This window comes from Carex rostrata, chromosome 5 (assembly GCF_964058835.1).
Source record: "Carex rostrata chromosome 5, lpCarRost1.2, whole genome shotgun sequence".
Taxonomy (NCBI): domain Eukaryota; kingdom Viridiplantae; phylum Streptophyta; class Magnoliopsida; order Poales; family Cyperaceae; genus Carex; species Carex rostrata.
The window spans coordinates 5,328,119-5,338,205 of record NC_135922.1 but is presented as its reverse complement, the minus strand read 5'-3'; the positions used below and the strand labels follow the sequence as shown (position 1 = coordinate 5,338,205).

Here is a 10,087-nt window from a genome sequence, read left to right as displayed (position 1 = left end):
AGAAGACCTAAAAATATTGGTAATTTAATTAGGGCTATAAAAGAGTCTAGCTCAGTCAAACCATGCAAAGTTTGAACTCGGCATGAGAATGAACTGAGTCAATTACGAGCCAAGTCGAACTAGCTTATTAACAGCTCATTTGAATTGCAAACTGCGGATATATACTAAATATTTTTGTCGATTTAATGTTGTGAGCCGTGCATAGACCACAAGCCGATTTTTTATTTTATTTTATTTTTTTTAACAAACTTTATCCTCTTATAATAGACACAAAGAGATGCAACGAAAGAGTTATTTTCTTCTTATAACAAGCTAAAGAATGAATTAAGAACACGAGAGCTGAGCTGAGTCAACTTTAAACTCGCTCACAACAAGCCGAGTCAAAATTGAATGAGCTAAATAATTACGAGTCACAAGTTACAAGCTTTTTTACTTGTCCTTATTGACATAAAATTATATATTGTAACAAGTCACGTAATTATCTGAATTGTGAAAAATAATTTGAATTTTATAAAGAGGTTAGAGTAGGCTGAATAGTCATAAAATGTTTGTGAAGTTTTCTAAAATTAAACAAACGTGTAGGACTTTTCTATGCAGACATTTCAATTTTTCTAAATTATAAGGAAATTCCCTGTCACAAAATTTTCATCTTTTCCAAGGAATAATGTAATTTCTTCTTGAAATAATCTTAAATTTTTAGTCTATCAGAAATCTTATATGCAGAAATTGTTTATTTTAAAATTATAGGAGCACTTTTTTGTAATTGATTAGCTGGTCCCAAAAAAGTAAAATAAAATAAATGATATCAATTTGAGGGTGGCAAATGCTTATCCATTGAATGGGAGGAAGCAAATTTGCAATTTACAACAAACCAATAATTAGAACATTATATATAGCCTTCATGCATCACATGTTTTGATATTTTTGTGCATCTTTTTATGTACAATTTGGAAAGTGAAAGGTCCATTAATTGATGTCTCTCTCCAAAATGAGATGCGGCGAAGATTCTCCAAAAATGAGATGTCTCAATCAATCATTGTATGTTGCCTTCATTGAAAGATTCTTCTTTTGTTGTTTACCTATGAATCATGTCTTCCTTATTATAATAAAATATAATATGTTACATGTGGTTTGTATAATTTTGTACATAATAACTGGTCTGTGTTGCATGTTTGATAAGCTTAATATTTCTGTCTATTTAGTTATATCAAGGGGCGTTTTTTTTTTTTCAGGAGGGGTCAGTTCATTCTATGGTTCAAAATAATTATGAAATTTATGGGTAATTTGTATTTTTTTTAATAAAATTTAATAGTTTGTTCTCTCTATTAATGAATAATTTATTTAATTAACGAAATAAACATGTCTTGCTGTAAATATATTTTTCTAATATATATATTTTTTTATCAAATTCAGATCGTTATATCACTTAAAAACTTATATTTATATGATCTGTTGGTACAAGCAATCCATTTTGATCAGAAAAGTTCTTTACCTTTATTTGTGGTCATGAATGTATTCTTGTCGTATAAAATTAGCATGCATGGTACCTTGGTAGCTGTCAGAGAATAATCAAATAATAAATATAACATATATAGTATACAACGGTGTCACGCAATGCAATGCAATACAATTAGAGCAAACATTTCATAGGATTTACATAGAAAGTTAAGAGGAGAAATTAATTAAATTCATTGATAGGTTGCTTGTGAAGTTCTGATTAAGTTCCAAGAAACTACTGCATATCTGACAAGATTCTCTATAAACTTCTTTCTTACACTGACAGTGGGACCCGCTAGACACATGCAGAGCTCCTGACGGAGAAAGGACAAGGAAGAAATGGAAGGATCCAGTTGCGTCCAGAGGAAAAACAGAGAGAAGACTTCTGATTTCAGGTCTTTACGAACTGTTAAAACATTTTCTTTTGATGGCTAGACTTAGTCTACTAATTAAATGCATCAACCAAAATTTCATCAAGTCCTGTTTTCTCTTTAATTAAAACAAAAATGGTTCATTAATTAATTAATAGGAAGAAGGTAAAGGAAGCTTAAAAAAAATGAATTTTATACTTTGACTGAATTGCTCTAGATATACAACTGTATAATTGAGCATGTTGTTGGTTCAAATCAACTGGCGTACACCATGTCTATATAGTGGATATCTTATTCAAAACCCTGTTTGCCTCCTCTGTCTTTATATACTCCACAAAGTCTTTCATTCTTTTTCTCACCTCAAAAGAAATTAAAGTGCTCAACAATTCCAAAACTAAGCGTGCAAACAGAAAGTTGTGATATCAATCGTTCGATCAAGATCCGATGGCTCGTGCTCTATCTTCCTCTCCTCTTTTCAAGACTCTCCTTTCTGATGGTATCTCTTTCCTTGCCAAAAGGTAATGCATGCTGCTCACATTTCAATCTCAAAATTTGCTCCTCAAAATAAAACAGATGGAAATTTTATTGAAAGAATGATTCTTTTAAGGGCATTTGTGAAAAAAATTCATTTGGAAATTAAATGTTGATTAGATAGTCGATGTTTTGATATACAGGAGAGGATTTGCAGCGGCGGTAGAAACGGTAAGACGAAGCCCCAAAACAGAGGAGATGGAGGCAGTGACTAAGTCTGTTGCCGGAAAGCGGGTTGCGGATGCAGACCCAATTCCGTGGGTTCCTGATTCAGCTGGATACTACCGACCTGCTAACCGGGTTGTTGAGGTTGACGCTGCTGAGCTTAGAGCGACGCTGCTCAGACCGAGGACTTAGATTACATGGGAATTTTATATTATTTATCTTTAAATGAAGGGAGGGGGGTTTTCAATGGGCATCAGATCAAATTCGGTATGTTTTTCAGTTAATGCCGTTTGATTTGCTTTGAGAATCGTGCAAAATCAAAATTATAAATCGTATGTGAATCTAAAAGGATCGCACGAATTCTTACATTGTATCAAACAGTTAAACATTGAGCATAATTTGGTCCGATGTCTATGAGACCCTTTAGCTCCCTTATATGAAGGTTGAAGTTTGAAAATTTTTCAGTGTGGTGAAAAATGATTGTGGATTGTGAAATTAAAATTGAAATGAACATGAAATAATTTTTGATTGCTTTTATGTTTTGCGTTTGTACATAGTTGATTTGGTTTAAGAGGCGAAGGCATGGATATATAAAATGTCCAAATGTGAAAAAAATGGTGAAAAATGTGCTGTGAAAAATTTCGTTTCTTTTCCCTCTGCTTTTTTTTTTTTATGCAAAAATATTTCAACATTTACATTTAAGAAGAAAAGGAAGAGATGCATAAGATAGAAATGATAGAGACTAAAAGAATAAATGAGAAACAAAGAACAATTAACAGAAAAAGGTTCAAATCATCTCATACTAAACAACCTAATGGCATAACACAAAATGCTGTCAAATGTCTCTGCAAATAGCAAAGGGCTCACAGTAGAACAGTTAGCAAATATTTGCAATGCCAGAAAAGGAGAAAGGAAAAGAACTCCAGAAATCAGAAAAAAAAACTCACATTTCAATTTATAAGCAGATCACACCATCTTCGTTCACGGCACAACGACCAGTGCCACTAGCAGTTCCATCGGCACGACTACTGCTGGCACCATTATGGTTGATGGTTCCTGTTGTAAGTGCCGGGGATAGTTGATGGGTAAGGCCTTGGGCAAGGGTTAGTCGTGCCAGGATTGACTGACAAGTGAGGTCTGAGGTGCGGATTCGTGTCGAAATTTGTGTGTACATTAAAATTGTAAATTGGTAAATTGAACGGACATATCTTAATGCGGATCTCACGGCTCAGATCAGACAAGAAAGGATGCATTTTTAGTGCTTATTTTTTTTTAATGAAGTGAGAACTTGGGTTATCTATTTTTAGTACTTGGGGTTTTTCTACCAGATTTTGCTTGTTTTATTTTGAGCTTTATATATGAACTAACAATTATAAGACCAAATGGATGAATTGATGTCGGCCCAAACAAAACACTAACTTGCAGGCTTGAGGCCCAGTCCACGGATGGACAATTTACAGATCTAGAGATAAACACCGGCATAGACAATTGAAGTTAAGAGAAAGACTCAAATGTCTCATTGATTTCATAACTCAAACATGTCTGACATTTTTATCTTCATTTTCAAAGAGAAAACAGTCGAACCAAATAGTTCAACATAATCTCATAAAAATGAGCTGTTCGAATCACCATTCTAGATTTTGAAAAAGAAATAAAAATGTGAGGCATTGATTGGAGCACAAAAACAATAGTACATTCAGCCCTCATCACGAATTAAACAATTTCTTTAAAATTATTGACAACTACCTACCCCTGTTGAACTGTGAATCCGCCCTTAAACATGTTAGACTGAGGCTTCAGCACAAGACATAAATAATAGTATATAATCCGCAATTATATTACCATCTACACAATATAAGTACTTAAATGACAAAATAGGTAAACTAATTTATTGACAAATTATAAAAAATCCATTACAATTCCTTTGCATTAGTCTCAATTTTACAAATGCATAAATTTTTTATAATTAGCATCTAAATACCACCCTGTTATTTTTTTTTCACTAAAATATGCAAATTAAGATTATTTTCTGGGAGTGTCATATTTCACCTATCTATGTTCAATTAGCTTTTTTTTATTTTTTTTAAAAATATAAACAGCTCTTCATAAACTCAGTCAACTGTGAAGTCAATTTTAAGACGATCTTTCAAACTGAAGTTAATGTGACGGATGAATGCTCTTTTCAATGTTGTTGGAAACAATAATGCGATGGTGGTTCCAGATGTGGACAGAAGAAGACTTTGACTAAGTCAACTATCTTTTATGCTCATTTATATCTCTATTCTATTATTAAGCACGTTGGGTGTCCGATCCGCCAACGGCTACGATTGAGAGATGAAACTTCGGATTTGATCTCAGCTCTCCAATTACATATTTTGTCTTCTTTTGATTAAATGCATCTGTTTTATGTATAGAAGTCTAAATTTAGTTAAAAACATACCTACCACATATGCTGCCACACGATACGTTACAATAAAAATTGAATAAATTCTGAAATTTAGCGATATATTTATCCATTTCCTTATTTTTTTTGTTTCCATATTTCTCATCTTCAATTGAGAAGACTCTACCTTTCATTTTCTTATTTATTGTTTCCTTACTTCTTCGTTTCTATACGGATCACAATGAAAATCATTTTTTTTTATTTCATTATTTCTCTTTCTTTGTTTCTATACATATTGGTGTGGGCAATTTATAATATATTTCCGATATAGAATATATCAATGTGTGTGTGTGTGTGTTCTAAATTGGAAACAAAGAAGAGTATAAATTGGAATGTGTGTGTGAATATATATTTTTCTTATAATATGTGTGTGTATTCTATACATACACACGATAACACTTTTTATCAGGGTTCTAAATAGCTAGCTATAGCGGCACTATAGCTACGCTATAGCTTTTTCGGATCATAAACGCTAAGCTATGAGATAAAATTGCGCTAACTCAGCTACGACCGCTATAGCTATAATAGCTAACCGCTATTACCGCTATATGAGACCCGCTATAGCTACCGCTATGCTACATGTTTTTTTTTTGCAATTTATATGGACTTCTGTACTTCTATTCTTATTTCTAATGCTACATGGTCTTCTACGATAAGTATACTAAACCAAACTATATGCTTCTATTTTTATTTGTGATTTATTATATCATTCTATATCGAGAAATATTCAAATACTAATTCTTCATTTTGATTACTCTTTTTATAGTATTCATTTGTAAAATTATTATCGTTCGTTTCAATTGAAAGCTGATTTTGATTATTATTATAATTATAAAATGTTTAAATATGTATATTGACTTCATTTACCTTATAAAATTAATTGCTCTTTGTCTATTATAATATGTAATACCATGAAGTATAAACTATTAAATAATGTTACTTTTTATATTTTTTTTCCTTCTTATTTGCGTAATTGATAAAAAGTATAGACTTAGATTAGTTGTCATTTAGTTGTTACATCAATTCTCTAATATTGATTATGTTGATAATTAGTAGAAATATAGAATATAAAGTTTGAAAAGGGAAAATCGCTATGTGTGATAGCTTCCGCTATAGCTACGCTATTCGCAATAGTTTTTTTTTTTGTCTCCCCGCTATGCCGCTATAATCGCTATTTAGAACCTTGCTTTTTATTTATGTTTTTTGATATCATATTATATGTTGATATTGAATTGTTGTATGATATTTGATATTAGATTCGAATCGAGCTATTATTTGATATCATTGGTACTTAAAAATAAAAAAATCATCACATCATCAAATTGTTATCAGAGATCACGATTAAAGTTAATTAAAAATACAGAATCATATAAATTTTCTATTAACATGTGTTTTAATTTTTAGATAATTATTATTTTCATTGATATATTTGTTTCTTATAATATGTCCCCGTTGCAACGCACGGGTATGATACTAGTATGTTATCAAGTACGCTGTCATTAATACAAAATAACCATGTAAGGTTTACAGTTATGAAAAGTTTTGGATTTAAATAATTGAAAGTAGCAGTTAGGTTCATATCTACAAAAAATTAAATTTTACATTAATTTGCATGTTACAGACTTCAAACAAATGCTTACAGACTTAAAAGTTGTCCCGGTTAGTTTCTAGTTTTAAAAAGTCGGTAGTGATCTTCCAGAAGTGATTCCAATCAAAATGGTTAGTCTGAAAATTTAACCAGAGACCACATCTTAAATGAAAAAACTTTAGATTACTTGATAAATTTACAGCTTAGAATTAACTACTATACAGACTTTCTAGAAACTAACTCTCCCACCATTAATTTGGTTTCCAACTGCAAAAATAAACGGTCCAATTTTTGACACATCTCTTTAATTGACTTGACTAGCTAACGACTTCCAAGAAAATGACAGCAATTTTTTTCTTGAGTACAATATCACCTTAATTGTAAACTATTCTACTTGAAATAAGAAAAAAAAAATCTAATTCTTTTGTGAACATTAGAATTTTGTAGTTCGCCCAATTATGTTTCTAATTTATATATATATTTTTTGAAATCAATTACATACTTAAAACCAATTACGCAACTGTTTTTCTAATTACTATTTCCTTCTTTCTTGTCTGTCGACCAGTCAATGACATAACAGGAACCAGACATTTATTCAACCGTATTTATTATTACTTTGTTTTCTATTTGTCTTATTATAGAAGTGAGAGATTTCTTAGTGTAGGATAAAGTGTATATGTGTGTGTCTCTCACCCTCGCTCACACACAATCCTTCAGCTCTGATTAAATAAGAACAGATTCAGAGGAAAAACTTGCCAATGACACTATTCATTTTAACCATTATCATCTTCATCATGGGGAGTCGTCTCTGTACAGCCAACGACACCCTCCTGCCAGGTCAGCCTCTTTCTGGATACCAAACCTTAGTTTCCAAAAATGGTATCTACGAACTTGGCCTTTTTGCTGATTATGTCGGGTATAACTATTATGACCATTATAAACTGGGAATTCGGATTGTAAACCATTCTAATAATCTGTTGTGGGTTGCCAATGGTGGTAATCTTATTTCTCATCCTCTTACGTCTGAACTGCATATTGTTTCTACTGGCAATTTAGTACTGACCCAATCTCAGAAACTGATCTGGTCAACAAATCTGACAAGATCGGATGAAACAACATCTAGCATGGCTGTTTTGCTTGATACCGGAAATCTTGTACTAAAAGAAGAGGATAACATTTCTAGAACAGTATGGCAAAGTTTTCATCATCCAACTGCTACTTGGTTCCAGGGAGCACCACTGGGATTTAATACAGCCACAGGACAGAATGTTTACCTCACACAAACGAAGTTGTGGTGGGAGGCCATGAATTATCATTTATCTATTGAGTTCAGCTTGGAGTTAGATCCAAGTAGAGCTAGGGGGTTTATTATCCGAAAATTATCAAGTAATGCTACATATCATGGTATATTTCCACAATTAATTGATATAGTGGATGATGGAAATGGTTTAGTAACATTTAATGTTCCCAACAAAAATCATACATTCATACAATTAGATTCCAATGGGATTGTTAGCATGTATTGGGTTAATGGTCCTCCCAATTTTAATACTCTTTGGTTTAGTCCTGATCCTCGGTGCAACTTTGATTTAGTTTGTGGTCCATCTAGCTTCTGCTTAGATGGTGGCCCAGATGCAAGAACATGCTCTTGTCCTGATTATTTCCATCCTACAAATCCAGAAGCATGGTGGGGATACGGAAACTACGGTGACGGTTGTTCAAGAAATATATCACTCAATTGTCAAATTAAGAGAAGGTCCAGTTTTGATGATGTATTCCTACCAATAGAAAACATAGACAAGTATCCTGATAATCCTCAATTGCTTGTGCTAAAAGATGAAAATGAGTGTGCCGCAGCATGTCTTAGTAATTGCTCTTGTACCGCTTATTCTTATCAGAATAACTGTAGCTTATGGTTTGATGAACTAAAAAATACTAGCCTAAGTGACTACGGGAATGGATATAAAATGAACATTCGTCTTCAAATTGCTGCACCCAAACATAGTCATCGAGCACATCGATTTATCATTATGTCAGCCATTGTGGTTGCAGCCTTATTGGTTGTTGGGTTATTACTTTCTTGGAAGCACAAAGCAATTTGCCTTATCTTTAACCAGAAGGATATAACTGGGGACCAACTGGTAGCATATTCATATGCAGAAACAAAAAGTATCACCAAGAATTTCTTTCACAAGCTTGGAGAAGGAGGCTTTGGTAGTGTTTTCAAGGGATCATTACCAAATTCAACTGTTGTGGCTGTTAAGAGAATGAAAAATGTTTGCTTTGAAGAGAAGCAGTTCAGAACGGAGGTGCAAACGATAGGAATAATTCAGCACATAAACCTTATCAAACTTCTTGGATTTTGTTCCAAAGGCACTAAACGGTTGTTGGTGTATGAGTACATGCCAAATGGTTCTTTGGATTCTCATCTCTTTTCAAATCAATGTGATGTTTTAAACTGGAACATCCGTTACGAAATAATGGTTGGAATTGCAAGAGGTTTAACTTATTTGCATGAGGAATGCAGAGACTGCATTATTCATTGTGACATTAAGCCTGAGAATATACTTCTCAATGCTAACCTTTGTCCTAAAATTGCTGATTTTGGTATGGCAAAACTACTGGGGAGAGATTTTAGCAGAGCATTAACAACAATGAGAGGAACAATTGGCTATCTTGGACCCGAATGGATTTGTGGGCAACCAATTACAAAAAAAGCCGATGTCTATAGTTTCGGCATGATGCTTTTCGAAATCATATCAGGGAAGAGAAACACAGAGAAATTCCAAAATCCGGAATGCACTTACTTCCCTCTTTATGCTGCTATGAAAACTAGACAAGGAGAGATTGTGTGCCTGTTAGATGATAGGTTGCAAGGAAATGCCGACATGGTGCAGCTAAACATAGCTTGTAAGGTTGCCTGTTGGTGCATTCAAGAGATGGAATCAGATAGACCATCGATGCGACAAGTTGTTCAAATGTTGGAGGGTGTTGTTGAAGTTCTGAAGCCTCCGATTCCGAGTTTTCTCCAAAGGCTTGTGGATCTTGAGAATGATTCCATGTCCTCTGTACTTGGTTAAGGTCTATATCAGAAGTTGAAGTTGGTGCCAGTTGAATTTGAAGTTGGTTAAGGTCATTATACTGTTAAGTTTGTTTCTATTTTATTTTTATTGTTGTTGTAATTTCCTATTTACGGTTTATGAAGCTGCATTAAGTTATGAAGTACTTTTACTTATTAAGAACCTCGTTATTCTGTTGTTGAATCCTAGTTGGATGTTAAATTATTGTTGATCGTTAGGCATATTGTATATCCTTTCTCATTTCAACTAGTACTACTTGCTGCATGTGTGAGATTTTTCTTTTTGTTTTTTTTTTCGGGAACAGTCATTCCTCTTATTAAGATATACGGTCGATTGATGTGCTAGAGTGTGTTTTATCGTATATGCGATTACAGCCGAAATTATTAATTAAGAAAAAATTCTTAGAAGTCCC

The 10,087-nt window shown here is 33.0% G+C and overlaps 2 protein-coding genes across 6 annotated transcripts in view; both read left to right on the top strand.

The window, feature by feature from the left end:
* The first annotated feature begins 2,218 nt into the window (after positions 1 to 2,218).
* On the top strand, positions 2,219 to 3,099 carry LOC144554327 (late embryogenis abundant protein 2-like). The gene is made up of 2 exons (XM_078302657.1): positions 2,219 to 2,386; positions 2,543 to 3,099. Exons 1-2 carry the CDS (start codon positions 2,313 to 2,315, stop codon positions 2,754 to 2,756), a joined length of 288 nt encoding a protein of 95 aa, XP_078158783.1. The 5' UTR covers positions 2,219 to 2,312; the 3' UTR covers positions 2,757 to 3,099.
* Positions 3,100 to 7,291: 4,192 nt separating this feature from the next.
* LOC144554308 (G-type lectin S-receptor-like serine/threonine-protein kinase At2g19130) overlaps positions 7,292 to 10,087 on the top strand; it is a 31,993-nt gene continuing 29,197 nt past the window's right edge. Inside the window, exons 1-3 of one of the 5 annotated variants that reach the window (XR_013511598.1) lie at positions 7,292 to 9,510; positions 9,545 to 9,676; positions 9,745 to 9,984. Coding sequence is in view for 4 of the 5 variants with exons in the window: in XM_078302635.1 (XP_078158761.1) it covers positions 7,354 to 9,675 (2,322 nt within the window). In the remaining variant the exon portion in view is untranslated. Of the gene's footprint in view, positions 9,677 to 9,744; positions 9,985 to 10,087 lie in introns of those variants that run through there. The other 4 variants (XM_078302635.1, XM_078302636.1, XM_078302634.1 and 1 more) reach the window with 4 other exon arrangements.